Source organism: Chionomys nivalis, chromosome 6 (genome assembly GCF_950005125.1).
Source record: "Chionomys nivalis chromosome 6, mChiNiv1.1, whole genome shotgun sequence".
In the NCBI taxonomy this organism is placed as follows: Eukaryota; Metazoa; Chordata; class Mammalia; order Rodentia; family Cricetidae; genus Chionomys; species Chionomys nivalis.
In genome coordinates, this window is record NC_080091.1 from 87,377,356 (window position 1) to 87,397,066 (window position 19,711).

Here is a 19,711-nt window from a genome sequence, read left to right on the forward strand (position 1 = left end):
AAAGTCATAAACCGATACATGTTTAAGGCACCTTGGTGCTTCCATCAGAAAGGTGAGTGCAGCAAGATGGAAGAAACTTTCCTCTAGGCCTCAGCTGCTGCTGAATGATGTTTGTAACTTTCGGATTGGTGGAAGCTAGGGGTCTCCGTTAAAAAGATTCCAAAAGACTTTTAACTTTTATGGGCAAGGAATGGTTCTTTGTGGGGCTAAACCTAGCCCAAAATAAAGTAATCTCTGAACTTAGAACATCCCAGCCTCTCCAGATCACTGCAGTTCTATCAGTCCATCGGTCTTTGCAAACACAGCTTCTTTCCAGGAATTCTAATTGGCAGATGTAATCTCAAATTTTCACTAATTTTCATCACAAAGCTTTTAAATGAAGTTTTTCTATGTTAAACTAGACTTGTTTATGGAGTTTTACTCATATGTATGGGCTGATTGGTTCCATTCTTAAAGCTCTTTGTTTATTATAACCCTCTTTTTGCAATTCTTTATGATTTTATCACTGTTATAAAGTTAGTTAAGTTGGAATATCAGATATTTGAAAAATGAAAAGCAAGATGGAAAACTTTATTGCCATTATGAAATTAAAGGGGCTGCATATAAACTCTTCATTTGAGATGTAATTTAATTTACAGGCTTATTTCATTTCATGGACATGATCTTGATTTCGTCTATTGTGAAGACACGCTTACAATGTCACATTGTCTTTCTAGTTTTCCACATTGCTGCATTTATTGTACTTTAAACATTTGTCTAGCCTTACTTTTCTGTTTTTCTGGTAGAGTTACATGATTTCTTTTCTGACCTTCCTAATTATTCTTTTTTTTTTTTTTGAGCCCCTGTCTTTTCTCTAAAGGCTCATTCAAGTCACTGATATGTTGATGAGTATCATTAGTCATTTTTTAAGGAAGTCTAAAGAAAAAACACCCTCTTTCTTCAAGTTTTCCAGGTTTTGTTGTTGTTGTTATTGTTATGACTAGTTCTGTAATATCTACCTGGTGACATGAGATAGCTAAGAACAGTGGTGTAAAATTGGCTTTCACAAGGGCTGTGAAGTGGTTTCAGTGCCCATTGACTGAATTCCCAGTCTCCTTGAATTCTTGCATAGTTGTATTTCCAGTTCTTAGAACACTGTCTAGCATATGGTAGTCATGGCACATTTTGTTAAATAAGCAAAAGAACAAAGAAGTTCACCTTAGTTCCAAGAAAGATGACAGAAAAGCACTCCCCGAAAGGGCTAGCCTGGTAACTCTATCCCTTGTCTAGCCCCTTCATGAACCTAAATTATTTTAAGATTAAGGATTAGTACTTAGTTTTTGAGGTCATTTTTTTGGACAAAAGTTTATATGAATAAAAGGTACATAGTAGATATTTTACATTTTTGTATCATGTTTCTAAATATAGCATGTATGTGGTTAAAGTAAATCCCATTAAAACAAAAAAAGCAGAAAAGGGCGAAAAGGAGAAAGGGTAAAAGGGAGGCAGGGAGGCAGGGAGGGAGGGGGAAAGGGAGCGAAGGAAAGAGAGAGGAAAATAATGCCAAATATATACTGAGTCTCTATGTTATATACTCTGAATTGTGTTGTGTGGGTTATAGTGTAAAATTAAGAACAAGAATTCTAGGGGAAGTATTAATAGCCTGAGAGACCAGCCCTCAAGGCTACACCCAGGGTTTGAAGAAAAGCTCCACAGCACAGAAAACTGAAATTAATGTTTTTCTATCTGAGCGGTATGGAATAAATTCACATACATGCTTTTCAGGTCATGTTCTTTATTTTTCTGTCTATTCTTCTGTCCTCCAATTTTCTTCTAAGTTCTAATTCTTTCTGGTTCTCTTTTGTTTCAATTCTCTCTTACTTCATTGTTCACCTAGCTTAAAAACACTTTCTATAGGAGGCTTGAGGAAAAAAGAAAAAACGTTGCAAGAGTTATATCTCATTGGTCATAGCACATTTCTTGGGTAAATGATAAAGGTCGGCCGTTCTCCATGGTGATGCAAGGTTTCAAGGTTCCTGGTGTAAGACTGTGACGAGAGGATGGGGCACAGTGCCTAGTGAGAGATTGTGAGGCAAAGGTCTTATCAGCCAGACTTGGCAACTGAAGGGTTGGCATGGTGTTTTTAGGTTGCTTTGTATCCATAACCTTCGTTAGACATATATGCAACTCTGACCTTGTGCCATCTGTAAAGTATTTAACGTATGATTCATATACAGAAACATTCAGTCTAGTTTGAACTTGCTCTGAGCTGAAAATGAGCTAATTGTGTGTGGTTGAGTTAAAGGAACAAAGCAGGCTCTTTAAGTGTCTTACAGTCCTCGTGGGACAATAGATCTAATTATGAAGCATATCCTCGTATATTTTCTATATATCAAAATTATACAATAAATGAGAGTCATCTTCCTGACCACCCACAGATATATGTGCCCATAAGATTGAAATGCAATCATGAGATTATGCACATATATCATATCAAATTACACACTACAGTGCAGGTATTGGGAAGACACCATACCTACTTTAGCAAATGTGAAATTACAGACAGGAGTAACAGTTTCTAGAGTCAATGGTCCCATAGGCCCTGCCTGGACAGGATTTTCCTCCATCAGAGAATCACTCCTCTGGTGGGTTGACATCTGAACACAAGTTGCCACCTGCTGCTGTTGTAATGAGAGCGGCGGGGCTGCGTCCCCGGCACCCAGCCGCCCACATGGCTTATGCCCTGAAATAATTACACGGAAACTGTATTCTTTTAAACACTGCCTGGTCCATTAGTTCCGGCCTCTTATTGGCTAGCTCTTACATATTGATCTAACCCATTTCTAATATTCTGTGTAGCACAACGAGCTGGCTTACCAGGAAAGATCTTAACCTGCGTCTGTCTGGAGTGGGAGAATCATGGCGACTCCTGACTCGGCTTCTTTCTCCCAGCATTCTGTTCTGTCTACTCCGCCTACCTAATTTTCTGTCCTATTAAAGGGGCCAAGGCAGTTTCTTTATTACTTAACCAATGAAACAACAGATAGAAAGATGACCCACCTCCATCATGCTGCAACTCCCACAGCCTCTGACAAGGCTTCTGGAGGGAACAGTTCCATGTCTACTTTCTTACTGATGACCTTTGACAAATTAATTAATTTGGCTATTGCCTCAGTTACCTGTTTGACTGTGCTACTGTAAAAAAAGAATTACATTAAAGATACTTATTGCTGAGTTTTACATATAGGAAACAATATGCATTTTAGAAACAATTATTTTATGAAGCCTACCAACACTATGAAGCATGTATACATATGATTTTCAACTTTTAGATGAGATAGCTAAAGGACAATGGGTTTGAGTTCTTTATCAAAAGCTATGCAGCTTACTCACAATATTATCCTCTGTGCAAAAGATGTGGAATTTGGTGAAGAATACAGTCTGCAACCTCAAAAAGACTCTAATTTTTGCTTTTTGGGGGAGGTGGCTACAGCTACAAAATAGAGGAGAAACCCAAGAAGAACCTAAAACAATCAAAAGGAAATAAAAGGGTGACACAATATATGTCCTTAAAATTAATCCTTTTTTTCATTTATCTTAATGGTTTACTACCTAGTTACTTTTCTCTTTACTACCAAATATAATCATGAAAAGTAATTCATTTCTTATCACTTAAGAACAGTGATGCAAGGGAAAGTTGTTGGGGAAAAGAAGATTTATTTTGAAATCTGAAGATGATTAAGGTTCATCAGCAGATTCCATTTTATCTTTGAGTTGTAAGCTTGAGGCCTACGTCCAGAGCTCTGTGGAAGTGCACCAAATAGGTGGGCATCAGTGCAATTTACAGATGTCAAGTTTTCTGCATTTGTGTATTATCTGCAGTTTACAGGACATTATTGTTCTGTAAATCTAAAAGATAACGACTGTTTAAAAACTGTTAGTGCTCATAGTTTTTAGTTCTTTTCATAAGACTAGTTCATTTTGTATTCAATGATTAGTTTACAAATGCATCCTTTCCCGGAGTAAAGTCATAAAAGGTTATATCTCTCTGAATGAGCCAGAAAATAGACCAACAGTATCTCACCCATTCAGTGACTTCCCTCAGAAGTGTCATCTGCGACAAAGCTCAGCAGAGAGAGGAATAATGACTTCCCCAGATGTGTGACTTTCAAATTAGTACTGCTTCAAAGTTAAGTAGGAGCAAGTGAAACTAGAGAGGTGTTTGGATATCAATTATTCAAAAGGAATATTATCCTAAATCAATTATTACTTACTGTAATATTTACAGGATGAACACGAATCTCTACATTGATACCCATATAATTGACAAAGGTCTAGAAGAAAACCTGAAGTCAATAATTGCCTCAATGTTTTTCAAAGTGTGGTTTTACCAGCTCAGTGGTTGATCCATTTAAATTGATATCTACAAATTTAAATTTTCTAACATTATTCTTAAAAAGTGAATACAAGTCAGGCAGTGGTGGCACATGCCTTTAATCCCAGCATTCAGGATGCAGAGACAGGCAGATCTCTGTGTTTTCAAGTCCAACCTAGTCTACAAGAACCAGTTCCAGGATGGCCAAAACTGTTACACAGAGAAACCCTCTCAAAAAACAAAAACAAAATAAAACAAAAAGTGAATATAGGAGTTTATATAAGTTTATCTAATAATCTAAATACTGAAGTGGGTTTGCATCTTCAGAACACTGATATAAATAATCCCTTGTCAGATTATAGACTGGAGCTCTGCTGATGCTCCTGTCTTACAAGAATGTATGGGTCTTGGCAGATAAACTATGTTCAGAAGTGAAATAGAGAAAGTTTATCAGGGAATCAACTGTAATGATTGTTGTGTATAGCACAAAGTTATAATTTCAAATGCTTCCAGTTGAAATCCTAATAAAATGACTGCTTCATTTATAATTAAGTTTCATGTAAAACTTGTGGATTGCTGAGAGCTCATTAAAATTCATGATGTTGGAAAAGCACCCCTCTTATTAAACTCCAACACAGAAGTTACATTCTACCAATTTCTCACTAATCTTTTCTACTTCTCCTTTTTTAAGGTCCACCATGAGCAAGAATTGGGCCTTAAACTCCTCAGAAAACTGGAATCACACCTGGAGCAGCAATGACACACAGCATTATTGGTACTCTGATATCAACATCACCTATGTCAACTATTATCTTCACCAGCCTCAAGTGGCAGCAATCTTCATTAGTTCCTACTTCCTGATCTTTTTCCTGTGCATGGTGGGAAACACTGTAGTTTGCTTTATTGTGATAAGAAACAAACACATGCACACTGTCACCAATTTCTTCATCTTAAACCTGGCAATAAGTGATTTACTGGTTGGAATATTCTGCATGCCTATCACATTGCTGGATAACATCATTGCAGGTATGTTGAGTTATGTGTGGTATAAAGATGACCTGAGAAAATTGTAGGCAGAAGTTTCTATCTCAACTAGCTCAGTCATCAGAACATGAGACTCTTAAATCACAGGGTCATGAGTTTGAGCCCCATGTTGGATGCCATTTGTAAACAGAAGTTTCTGTCCCTCCTGGTCCTGGATACATTCAGTCCCAAATAAATGCAGAGAGGCTTATATTAATTGATCTCTTTGCTCAGGCTTATTACTAACTAACTCTTACAACTTAAATTAACCCACAATTTTTATAAATGTTTAGCCATGAGGCTTGGTACTATTTCTCAGTGAGGTATTCTCATTTGTTTCCTCTGTGTCTGGCTGGTATCTCTGCCTTTCCTCTTCCCAGAATTCATCTAGTCTGGCTGCCCCACCTATACTTCCTGCCTGGCTACTGGCCAATCAGTATTTTTTTTAACCAATATGACTAACTAATATTTACACATACTTATTGAGTGTAGTGGGAGCTGCGGGCTGTGTTCCTGCCGCCCCAGTTCCTGATAACCTGGCTAGCTTATGCCCCAAAATAACGACACACAAACTGTATTCTTTTAAACACTCCTTGGCCCATTAGCTCTAGCCCTTACTGGCTAATTCTCATATCCCGATCAACCCATCTCTAATAATCTGTGAAGCATCAGTCTTACCGGGAAAGATTCAGCATGTCTGACCTGGCGGCTGGCTGCATCGCGTCTGCTCTGGAGAGGAGCGGCATGGCGTCTGCCCCAGAGAGGAGAGGAAATGGCATCTGAGCTCACTTCCTCTTCCTCCCCGCATTCTTTTCTGTTTACTCCACCCACCTATGTTCTAACCTATGAGGGCCAAGCAGTTTCTTTATTTTTTAACCAATGACCTTCCTCCATCAATTGAGTTCCCAGGAGTGTTCCAGGGAACTATCTATCTTTACAAGATGACCATTTTAAGCAAAACCTGTAATAATCAAATAGATATGTGGTTTGGGAGCAAAAACTTTGTTGTCATCATTCCTTTGGGCCACCTCATATGTTCTAGAGGTGCAGGGATGGTGTATTTCTTGGTCCCTATAGGGTTTTCATTTAGTGTTGATTTAGTACTGTTGTGTCAATTGAGAAACAACACTTGAGATGTTCACATTCCTACCTATATAGAAAAATAATGAAATAATTGCAACATATTGAAGTTATCTGTAGTAGAAGAAGCTATTTCAAATCTCTTATCCTCTCATGACACTCAGTTTACTGCCATATTTTGAATTAAATGATTAATATTTTGTGCATAAATGACTCCACTGTACTCTTGATTTTGTTTCCCGATAGGAGGCCACTTGTAGCATTTCCTGTCTTTATTTTTGGTAATTATGACCATATATCTAAGTAACATACAACTAATGTAATTTTCTGTTTTCTAAGCTACATAAGACAGAAATTCCATTTTAGTAATCCACTATACCACATAAACTCAAACATGCATTCAAGCCTTTCACCTCCTCTATTGGTTACAATAGGAATTGCCGCTATTGTTAGCTGTCTCCCCACTGATAACCTCGTAATCTTCTCCACTTCCCTTTGTACTTCATACTCTGTTTTCTGATACCACATTTTCTTCCTACTTTATTCCTTCATAAGACATAGCACACCGGGATAAAACATTTCTGAGAACTGACACATCTCCAAATGTCTTTGTTTCACTTCACGCTTGATCACAGCTAGCTATGTGAACAATTCTGGATTGGAAAATTTTTCTCTCAGAATTTGAAGGTGATTACTTTTTTGTTACTTCTCAGAAACGCTGAGTTACTGTTGAACATTTTTGACTCTTTCTGTCTTTTGTTTGAGTTGCACATTTTTCTTCCTAAAAGCTTTTTAAGTTTTCTTTATCCTTAATGTTCTGAATTTTATGAAATTGGGGCTGGAAGTTGGTTTCTATGGTTTATTTATTGCACTGGATACAAACTACTCCTTTCAATCTGAAAGCCAATATATTTTGAGGATTGCAAATTAAAGTTCTTCCTGATCAACATAAAAATCCATAGGTTTAAAAAAAACAAAAAAAATAAAATAAAATAAAAAAATCCATAGGTTTGGGACTAGATAGATTGCTTAATGCTTAAGAACAGGTCATAATGACCTAGATTCAGTTCCCAGCACCCTTGGTGGTTGCCTCAAAACTACCTATAACTCTAGCTTTGGGAGGGATTTGATGCTCTCTTTCGCCTCTGAGGCCATCTGAAAATACATCACCTGTATTTACCTATGCATACACACACATACAAATAATTTTAAAATTACAATAAATCTTTTTTTAAAAATCCAAGGACTAAGTATGTATGTCATTGTCAGAATGTTTACCTAGCCTATACAGGATCCTGGGCTCAATTCCCAATACTGTGGGACAGAGAAGGGTTTTCTCAACTTTCATCTTGAGTTCTTCATTTCCATTAAATCACTCGGCCTATTTTTGTTTATATTCTGTATGTTTCTGTACTATCATTTTATATTTCTGACATCACTGGTAATGTGCTAATTCTATTTTTGTGTGAATTTTATTAAATAGTCTTTTCTTAGAGCCCCTTTATTTTGTGTTTGAGGCTTCCTAACATTAAGAATTTCTAGCACTGTGTTTTAGTGTGAGGTCCTATGTGTTTAATAGACTCACTGGGGAATCTATGGTCTAGACTGCCTGGGAGACTGAAGCAGGGAAATCGCAAGTTTGAGGGCAATCTGAGCAACATAGCAAAACCTTGTCTCAAAAAGCAAAGTGAAATAAAGAAAAGGCAAATCTAAGTAGGGCTGCCTACTAAAATAGACACCCTTGTGGTATTTGGGTTAATTGGAATTAGATATGAGTAGTTTGATTTTTAAAAAGAAACTAGAGGATTTTTTGAAAAATAAATTTTAAAATCTGAGAGAAGCTATCTTTTTTTTTTTTTTTCAATTGGGTGTTCAGAAGGTCAGACTGCTCTGACAGCTTGTTTTTCTAGTCACTGAGGTTTGGGTAAGCAACCCATACTTCCACTCTTGATCAGAAGTCTTTATTCTGAACGTCACTGTTATGTAAATTGCACATTGTGTATATTTGTTTCATATGTAATTCTCAGTTCCTCACAATTTATAAGGTGTATTTCCAAATTAGAAAATTAATGTTCTGCCTACTTTAATCACTTAAAGCAAAGGTTTGATGGTTTGCACTCTAGAAACTTACCTGGGTTTCAATCATTTTAAGCTGCTACCTGGCTGGGGCAAGGTGTGTATTTGTTTTTTTACCTTTTCAAGAGATACTAGGAGTTAGAAAACAAATCTTCCCCTGGGGATTAAATATAGCAGTAGGTATGAAGTATTTCTTATTGTGTCTCGGATGTAATAGTCTCTGTGCTAGTTTTCATTGCGAACAGTACATTAATGAAACGCTCTGTCAGGAGAAATTACCAGGAGACAGTGCCTGGACACATTGTTCTGCGGCTGCTTTCATTTATTGTCTTTTTGTTCATATTTGCAGTATAGTGAATTAAAATAATCTTCTCAAAGGACTATTCCATTTCCCATCCAGGGTGGCCATTTGGAAGCAGCATGTGCAAGATCAGTGGGCTGGTGCAGGGGATATCAGTTTCGGCTTCTGTCTTTACCTTGGTTGCCATAGCCGTGGACAGGTAGGTCAACTCCAAATCCTGAGTCCCAGACAGCATTGATTTGTCAAGTTATTATAGATTTTCCATGATATTGAATATACTGGTATAGCTATCCACCTGTTCATATTACTACAATGCAGAGTACTACCACAAAAGTATTGCTTCACTGAATATTTAAACAAATTACATAACTCATATAATTTTGTATTTTCATGTAATTATGTGTAAATTTTTAAAATCTTAAAGTGTTAGTATTTTCCATGTAGCTATAGCTTGGGAATATGAACTGAGGTATTTAATTTTAGAACCACTGGTAGATTGTTCTTCTTTGCAATATCTATACACCATGGCCAGTTGGACCCTCTTTGTTTGAAGAAATAAACTGATGTGGAACAATGGTCTGTATTCTGTCAATTATACTTTAAATAAACGTTGATTGGCTAGTAGCCAGGCAGGAAGTATAGATGGGACAACCAGGCAGGAAGTAGAGGCAGAGTGACAAGAACAGGAGAATTTTGGGAAGAGGATTCTGTTTTCGGCAGTCCTGTCCCAGCCACAAAAGAAGCAAGATATGACTACCTTGCTGAATAAGGTACTAAGCCACATGGCTAACATAGACAAGAATAATGGACTAATATAAGTTATAAGAGTAAATAAGAAGCCTGAGCTAATGGGCCAATCAGTTTATAACTAATGTAGACCTCTGTGTGATTTCTTTGGGACTTAACAACTGTGGGAACCAGGCAGGACAGAAAACTAAGTCAACCATGAGCCATAATACTTTTGGTTAAGAGATACATGATTTTTTGTGTATCTGCTCACTCAAATTATACCTGATACTTTTAAGAAACACATTAGATACAAGGATGCAGGGGATACCCTGCAAGTGAACATTAGGCAGTAATTAGGGCTCTTACTGTGAACAAAAGGTATATACTATCTTTGTATTTCTACTTCAGTCTTAAGCTTAAACATTTACTTCCACTCTACGTTTGATACTGAAATGCCTTTTATGCTTTCAGCAACGTTTCTGACACTTGAAAAAAAAGGTAAATGTTGACCATCTTTATTTTAGAGAGTAAATGATATTAAAATGAACAACTAATACTATTTTCTCAGTGGGTAATGTTAAGGAGCTTCAGATGAGTGAAGCAGGGCACCATAAGTCAACGTGTATGATTTTCAAAACCTAAACTGCAGAGAGACTGAATAATGATGCCCAGCACATGGTGCCACAGTGTGAAATCTAAGCCACCCCAGATCCAGACAAATGCTGAAATGCAGAAATGCATATATGTGAAGAGATGTCTAGCAACTTCTGCATGTCTCTGCAACGGGGAAAGTAAATGAGTGTGGCTGCTCAGAGGCATGCAGCTGCATCTGAGATGCTGTGTTTAAGACAGCACGGTATAGAGAGGAGAAATGGCATTGGTTAGGCTGGGAAAGCAACAGCAACAAGGACATCATGCATTTCCCTCCACTTTTTATGTTTGAAAATTTGATGAGGTTGGTTAATAAATGAATGTAAAGTTGCCTTATTCTTTGCGTGGCATGATGCCTTGATCTTCATCAGGGTATTGAATTTTAGTTTGTGTGTTTTACACATCCTGTCCAGTGTTTAGTCAACTTTACACAAACTAAAGTCATCTGAGAAAATGGAACCTCAAGTCAAAAAAATGCCTCCATAAGATCAGCATGTAGGAAGTCTGTGGGGGTTTAATAATTGATGTGGGAGGGCCTGGGTCATTGTGGGTGGTACTTTCCCTAGTAGGTGGTCCTGGGATGAATAAGAAAACAAATTAAGCAAGCCAGTAAGTAGCACTCTTCCTTGGTCTCTGCCTCCAGGGTTTCTGTCATGATTCCCTCAGTGATGAAGTGTGACTTGAGCTAAAAATAAATCCTTTCCTCCTAAATTGATTTTGCGTGTGATCTTTTTGTTTGCTGTGTTTTGTCTTTTGAAACAGGATTTAAGTAGGTACCGTTGGCTGGACTGGGATTCACTATGTAGACCAGACTGGTCTCAAACTCATAGAGATCTACCACCTTCTGCCTTTTGAGTACTGGGGTTAAAGGCATGTGCCACCGCAATCTGTCTTGGTCATCATCTTTATCATAGCAATAGAAACGCTACCTAGGGTTTCAGGTGCTTGAGTTTTTCTCCATAGTTATAGCTTTAGTTTTATTCATTTCATTTTTAATAATCCAGAAATAGTCCCAATAATACAAAATAATTTAAAATTATCATTCTTATTAATAAATTATAGCCTTTGTCAGTTTCCTATATGTGCATGTGAAGTATTCATTCTCTCACAACCTCTCCTATCTCTGCTCCTACCGCTGCCATGATCCCTTCCTTCCTACCAACCTCTTTCCAACACTTATAACTTGGGGTTTTGTGTCACACAGTTTAATGAGGCTGTTTATATGACCATGGCTTTGGAACTATTAGTGCCTGCTGCACTCACCAGAGGGTGCCTAAGAGGACACCATCTTGCCACTCTCCCAGAATCTGTTAGTAGCTAATGGTTCAGTAGTATTGGTCTGCTCCAACGAGCCCCTTCGCCATTCACAGCAGACTCTTGGGTGGGCTGGACTTGTACAGACCCAGTACTGCTAGGCACAGCGGCTGCGAATTCACGATTGCTGTGGCCGGATCATGCTATGGAGATGGTATTTTACAGTCCTTCTCCCTGTCTTCCAGCTCTCATGTTATTTCTGCTCCCTATTCTTCGCTTTCCCTGAGCCTTAAGGAGATTGAACAAACGTCCTGATTAGGTCTGAGTCTTCAACTGTCCATTCTTCTCAGCATCTTGTGAAGCTGTGGCTCTCTGCAGTCATCAGTAACTATTTAAGAGGGGCTTCTCTGGTTAAGGCTGAGCATAGCCATTGTCTGTGGGTGTAAACAAAGATATTCAGAAGTTTGATGCTGTTTGCCTTTAGCTAAGCAGCAGTAAGAGGTTCCTTCTTTGGGCCTGCAAAAGCTTTAATCAGGGTTTCCAACTTTGTTTAGAGAAGTAGAATTTCCTCTTGGGGAGCGGACCCCAGAGTCAGTCCCAGAGAACTGGTTTCCCCCATAATGGTTGAGTCACTGTTTCACCTATGGGCACATCTTACCTGGCAGATTGGTTAATAAAGTTCACAGCCGAGTAAAAACTTTGTCTTTAGTACCTCTCGCAGCCTGCAGAACACTGTCCAGTACTATGTAAGCTACCCAGAAGGGAGAAACCTTCCAGCTCAGTTCCTGCTGGGTTTCTCTGTAGCTTGTATTCAAGGTGCGTGATGACGCAGTAGTCTCCTCATGTCTTCAGTGATTCTCTGAAGGTGTGTCACGAAGTTAATTTGGCGTTTCTATTCAACCAGTACTTTCTTTTATCTGTATATCTGTCTGCTGAGTAATAAAGTCTGTTTTGGAATAATCACAAAAACAAAAAAAAATGTATTAAATTGATGACAATACCTAAAATGATAGAGTTGCATAATATAATATACAATTATAATTATTTGTAATACCTACCTAACAATAATAAAAGTGATAATAACAAAAGTGGTAAAATTCCTCAATAGATTTTGAATTGCCGTGTTCAACAGAGGGGGTCTTTATTAGAACTTACAATGGTGTCTCTTGGACCTGTGTGATTGTGAACTATCTAAGTATAAGAAATGATCATTTTGGTATAAGAAATGATCATTTATTCCCCTTGTGATTCTAGGGGCTAAATGAGTGCCTCTCTCAGTCTTCTGCTCGCTAGGCCACTCATGCTGCAATGCTGCACTATGAATTAAATTGAGTGATGTGTCTAAGATGGCCAGCCTGATGCTCCCCAGGGCCTTCTCCCCTGTGCTTCTCATCTAATTCAAGTTTCTTGGAATTTGGAAGCTGCCTTTTCAGAAGAAGCATCCAAAAGGACAGCCCCAATGTGCATGCTTGTTAATGTCTACTAGCCAGAACACATTCCATGGCCAAGCGCAGAAATAATATACTGGGAACATTAAGAACCCCAGGGGGAATTGGTTCATGAATTGCTACTGATGAGCTGTCTCTGAAGCACAGTAGAACGGGCTGCCTGCTGAACCTACCGTTCTGGAGCCCAACTGCTTAGGTTGAAATCATGCATAACAACAAGCAGGATTGTGACCTTTCCTAAATCCTAATCTTCGTATTTTAATTCATCGTGCTTAAAGGAACAGCTCATGCAAGCCCATCAGACTAAGTCTACAGCAGAGTTCTAAGGGACCATATTTGGTATATTCTGATGTAATACTGTGAGCACTATAATTCTGTTTTATTATTAATAACATCTGATCTTTTTCATTCATTTCTTGTCATGGTCCATATCAGCCCAGACCATAAATTATTTCTCGGACCAGACGGGAGGTGTGGGAATAAAGACAAAACTCACATGACTTTATCGGGAGGGGGTTTTCAGGGATCCTGCATGAAGTTCTGTGTCTGGGATGGAAACACAGATGGATGTCCTCACACTTGTCTGCGCCAGGTTCAGAAACTGAGGCAGTGCCTCATTGATCTTTGCCTCTTATTGCAGATTCCGGTGCGTTATCTACCCCTTTAAACCAAAGCTCACTGTCAAGACAGCCTTTGTCACTGTTGTGATCATCTGGGGCCTGGCCATCATCATCATGTCTCCGTCTGCAGTAATGTTACACGTCCAAGAAGAAAAATACTACCGTATAAGACTCGGCTCCCACAATGAAACCAGCACTGTCTACTGGTGTCGGGAGGAGTGGCCCAAACAGGAAATGAGGAGGATCTACACCACCGTGCTGTTTGCCACCATCTACCTGGCTCCACTCTCCCTCATTGTTGTCATGTATGCAAGGATTGGGGCTTCCCTCTTCAAGACTTCAGCACACGTCCCAGGCAAGCAGCGCCAGGAGCCGTGGCATGTGTCCAAGAAGAAACAGAAGGTCATTAAGATGCTGTTGACCGTGGCTCTCCTTTTCATCCTCTCCTGGCTGCCACTATGGACTCTGATGATGCTCTCAGACTACGCTGACCTGTCTCCTAATAGACTGCGTGTCATCAACATCTATGTCTACCCTTTTGCCCACTGGCTCGCCTTTTGCAACAGTAGCGTCAACCCCATCATTTATGGTTTCTTTAATGAAAATTTTCGCAGTGGTTTCCAAGACGCGCTCCAGATCTGCCGAAAGAAAACAACACCCCAGGAAGCCTACGTCCTGAGTGCTAAAAGCAATATGGTCATAAACACATCTGGCCTGCTGGTCCAGGAACCCGCATCTCAAAATCCAGGTGGGGAACATTTGATGGGTGGAGAAAGGGCTGAAAATCCCACACAGGAATTCTTGATGGAAGAAATGGGAGAAGGTACTAACAGTGGTGAAGTTTAGAAAGAGCACAGGCCCCCAGTGCTGCCCAGTCTTATGGTACATAAACTATCCAGTGACTTTCATATTTCCCCCAAATTTTTCAAAGTCTGACCATTCCCATCTTAACCACTTATTTTATGTGAGTCAAGTAAATCAAGTGTGCTTATTTTGTAAGTCTGTCATTCTAGCTGTCCAACTGCCTGTCCCTCTGTCTTTCCTTCTGTCCTCTGTCATCTATCTATCTAAGACAGTGATTCTCAATCTGTAGGGTGCAGACCCTTTGGGGAAGTCAAATGAGCCTTTCACAGGGGTACCTAAGACCATTAGAAAATACAAATATTTACATTGCAATTCACAAGAGTAGCAAAGCTACAGTGAGGAGGTAGCAATGAAATCTTATGGTTGGGGGTTAGCACAGCATAAGGAACTCTATTAAAGGGTCGAGGCACTGGGATGGTTGAGAACCACTGATCTAGAAAGACACACATCTCCCTAAATTGTGATAAAGGTAATGTGTATGAAAGCACATTTTTTCAATTCTCCAAATGGCTTTGGATTTACAATTTTAGACTTACTAATGTGTTCTGCTTCTTAAATGGGCTTAGTCTTTTAAGAAAACATTTGGGCTACCTGAAGTCTTTGCTACCGATTTCTCACTGCTACAGATTAACCTAGGTTCCTCTGGAAGCAAGATGGTGCAGGTTGGTCAGTAATAATGTCCCTGCTCACTTCACTTTGTATGTTAGAACTGCAGTACCAAGCAAGGGGACACAGATTTCTTTCAATTTAAAAAGTTTTTTTTTTTTTGAAAAGTAAGAAATCAAAATAGAACATAGAAATACTGCTGAGGTTGAAGAGACAGCTCAGTGGCTTAGACTATTTATGGATTTTGTTGATCAACTCCCATTACCCACATAGTGGCTCACAACCACCCAGAACCTAAATTCCAGGATATTGGAATTCTCCTTAGACTTTTACAGCTACCAGGCACAGATGTGGGGCAGATACACACATGCAGGCAAAAACACTTGTACACATGAAAGCTAAATACATCTAAGGAAATTCTTAAAAGAAATTACTGTTGACTTTTTATTATCTTTAGAGTTTGAGATATGCATTTTAACAGAATTTTCAAGCAAGAGAAGAAATCCTTACATAGTGCAGTGGGTGTTGGGGAGTGTCACGTCTTCCTTCTCTTTGAAAGAGTGACGTCAGAGCTGCTTGGTCATCGTCCCAAGAGTTCCCTGACTATAGACAGAGAGAAGACTCTTTTCTAAACTTCCTATTGGAACCAGTATTTAAGTATATCATTTATAGCTTAATAAGTTAGCACTAAGGTATAAGAGAGATTTGATACCCCCCTGCTCCCACTATGCAGTGAATGATCTGAAGTCTGTCTGGGGTGAGATCCGTTCCCAGGAAGTTGAGCATTACAAAAAAATAGTTTATTTGGCAGTTAAGAATAAATCCGGATATTTAAATACCTTTTCATTTGTAGTCATTGCTATAGTTCAAGTTGAAAAGTTCTCAACAGGCCAGCAAGATTTAATTATTGAGGTTTGATCTAAACTGAATTATGACATGTTCCCTGCTGCCATCAGGGTGTGCAGCTCTCTGAACCTCTAGCTTACATTCTTGACTTCATGAACTTGTGCTTATAGTTGGTGAAATGGAACATTACAGATTTTTCATTAGAGACTATGACTTGCTTACTCATGGCATTGTGACCTGGATAGACAATTGACTAGTTCTCAGAACTCTCCCAAAGCCCTTCGCTCCCTTCTTCCTACACTTTGTCACCTGTGTTCCTCACTGACTCCTTCCAAATGCTTGTGGTATTCATGACTGAGTTATCTGCTGCTGTGGTCTTGGCACTTTCAATTCTTCTGCAGTTGGCGGGATCGTCTTCCTTAAGTAGATAGCGAATTTGTTTTCCAGTGTGAAATGCTCCTGGAAGCTCCATTAAACCATGTGCAAGCCCCAGGCTAGCCAAGGCCTGCCTGGTATCTGCTCTTTCTATCTCTGACAAAAATTAGTTTCTAAACTCTTACCAAACTAAGATGCTCTGCCTTGATTGTTGGTGCTTTTTACTTACTCTTTTTTCTTTTTCAACTTTCTATGTTACTATTCTTTAACATCTGTTCAAAAGAGTCTCCTCCAGAAGCCTGTCTACATTCGTAGGGTAGACAGCTTCACCATCATTCCAGCATATCCTTCACATACAGATAAGAGGCTTTGCCTTTAATAAACTGGAGCAACAGAGGGAAGGTTGGAGAACACTAAAACATCCAAACATTTGTACTAAGCATTTGGATTATGAAATCATAGAAAACTGAACACCTGCTAGGGTAAGACTTTGGACAGATATATTTTCCATAGCTAAATTTCCACATTTGCAAGATTAGAATCACGGTGGTTTTGTGCATTTGCTATTCTGTGAATATCACGTGATGTGAGAGACAAGCATGTAAGATGAACAGCAGAGCAATCAGCATTTAGTATGAGGAAACGACATTTTGATCATGCTATAGTTACAATAATATAACATAATAAAATAATAATTTTAACACCATGTAAAGCAATTTTCAAAATGTTCTTTAAGCCTCATAGAAGCACTCTGAAATATATGCTCTCCCCATTTTTTGGAGGGCAGAACCAAGTGCATAGTCTCTGGTTTTCCCAATATTTTTTAATGCATTATCTTGAATATCTGTGGGAGGGTTATTTACATAGGTGACTGCATGGGGGAGACCAGAGCAGGGTGTCAGATTCTCTGAAGTTTGAGTTAATATGTGGTTTTGAATCACCTGATGTGGGCAATGGAAACCAAACGGGTTCACTGGAATAATAGCAAGTGTTCTTAACAGCCTGTGGACCTAAAATCTTAAGGCTTAAGAGTTATAAAAAGAAAACAAAAAGAGATTGGAAGGTCAATATATGTAATTCAAAAAATATTTTAACACTGGTATCATCTTTGTGTCATAATGAACTTATTTTAGACTAATCCATAGCTGCTTTTCCAATAGCTATTTTTCTGACTGTAAAGTTAATACCCTTTATTTGAATTTTGGAGAGATACAGGTGGTACCAAGAAGAGAGTAAATTATATATGTCTTTTTATAAAGGAGAACCACCGGTTTAAAGACTTATTCTGTCCGTCCTCAAGGTCAGCACCTTACACCGCATCTCCATCAGCAGCAAACACCTTCAGAAGACAGGAAATGATGGGTCAGACAATTACCACACAGGGAGTAACGAGACAGGCCAATTTTGAAACAATTTCGACTTTTACTAAGCTTTCTCACGGTTGTCAGTGCACCGCCCACGCCTTGCGTCTGGCTGTCTTAGAGTAGCCTCACACCGTACCCCATTTCTTCCTTCAACTTTGCTACTCTGAGAAACGAAAACACAGTTGAAGGGACTGCTTTGCTTACTGGCTAGTACAGCTGAACAATGTTCTTTGTTTCTAACTAATTTATACTTCTTCCAATTCTGTGACCACTTCCTCAGCTTGTTTTGTCTTTTGTGCTTTAGGCATGCCAGTCCTCAGAAATAGGCAGAAATTATTACCTCATTGCATCGAAAACATCACAGTTTATTTTTGATTAATATTGCTTTTGTCTTGGTAAAACCCCCAGAGTGTTTGCTAGCACTTGCTTGTCTGCTTTTTTGTCCTTACCTACTCCTTAACATCCTCTGAACCAACCTCTCAATCTGTTACTCCTTGGCCACCTGGCTAGTTCCTCTTTCCCCTCCCAGGTCCTCCCAAAGCCTCCTTTGTGAACCCTGGATTTCTCATCTGTCTTCTGCCACCTGCACTCTCCCCATTTCCCTTCATGTGCTGCCTCCTTCTCTTTCTCCAGGGCTCAGCCCAAACCTCACCTGCTCCTTTTCTCCACAGTAGATCTCATTATCGCTAATATCTTAAAATTTCAATTACATACTTCTGTAATATCTATATCCCCTACCAAACAGTAAGCTGTAAGGCAAAGATTTTATCTCATTTTATTCCGAGTCCCTAAGAGGGTACTTGGCATACAATAGGCACATGATAAATATTTATTGAAAAATAACTTAAACAGTTACAAATACCTTCTTGGCTTTAGCTTATTAATTATGTACAAGTCATATTTTATTTTCCTTTGTTGAAGGAAATCCAGAATTTAATAGAAGTATTAGGTAATTCTGAAATGCAAATTAAGTAAAATGAAAATCATTCATTATCCCACTTTCATATAGCAATAATCATTTTGTTACTTTGGGGCCTGTGTGCATGCTTCCATTAATAAGGATATGATTTTATGATATATGTTTTATAGCTATTCTAGTAGTTTTGTGTATCACAGATATGTTTCCATGTTGTTTAAGAGCTTTCCAAATATTTTATTAATTTCAATGTTATCCCATTATTTAATAAGCTTCTCTGTGGCTGAAAATGTCACCAAAGTCTTTATTTTGTAGAATGTGTAATTATATAAAATTCTCATAACACTAAACATATTCTAGCATCTCGGAATAGACTGCGAAGAAATGAAATTGCTTGGCTAAAATGTATTTCTTAATATCTTAATATTCATTGTAAGATTCTGCTTAATTCTTTAGAAGCACTTTATATCCATCTGAGGTATAAGATAATTTGGTCACATATGTTCTCAAATATTGCATATTCTAGAAAACGTATTTTTCCAAACAACTTGGTAAAAACGCATTACCACATGTGTTATGGTTTGAATGCTTACTATTTCCTGCCAGCTTGTGTGTTCAAATACTGGTATTGTAAAGCTTTTTAGGTCAGGTAGCAGAAGTAAGACACTGGGAAGCAATCATGAAGATGGTATCAACTTCTGTTTCTTGCCCCATGCTCTCTGCTGCCTGACCCACCAAGTGTAAGCAAACAATGGAGGAAGGACATGCTATTGTGGACCAAGCAGTTCTAGGTGTTGTGTCTTTCCACCATGATGGACTGTAACCTTTGGAACTGTGAGCCAAATAAGCTTTCTTAATTCCGAAGATGCTCTATTAGGTTCTTTAATCACAGTGATTGAGAAAAATAGACACAGGCTCATAATGGACTATATAGCGAGCTCCAGGCCACCTAAACTACAGAGTGAGACTTCATCTCAAATCAATAAATAAATGAAGTCTGTGGTGTCGCAAAGGAATGCAGACAGATTATATAGATATATACAGCTTTAATAAGGAAATAGACTTACAGGACCACAGGTTCCCGCCGAGTACTGGAAAAGCAGAGCAAAAGAAAAAAGGGCTGCTGGGCTCGTGCCCGGCAGATTTATCCGTAAACATTAGCCCGAGGCGAACACGCCCCCAATGGGTGGGGCTATGTCCCTAC

At 38.7% G+C, this 19,711-nt stretch overlaps 1 protein-coding gene across 1 annotated transcript in view; it reads left to right on the forward strand.

Annotated features, from left to right (window-relative positions):
• Npffr2 (neuropeptide FF receptor 2) overlaps positions 1–14,382 on the forward strand; it is a 53,107-nt gene extending 38,725 nt beyond the window's left edge. Inside the window, exons 2-4 of the mRNA XM_057772999.1 lie at positions 5,046–5,380; positions 8,934–9,033; positions 13,557–14,382. Of these exons, the coding sequence (XP_057628982.1) occupies positions 5,053–5,380; positions 8,934–9,033; positions 13,557–14,382 (1,254 nt within the window). The 5' untranslated portion in view covers positions 5,046–5,052. The remainder of the gene's footprint in view (positions 1–5,045; positions 5,381–8,933; positions 9,034–13,556) is intronic.
• Positions 14,383–19,711: the final 5,329 nt, after the last annotated feature.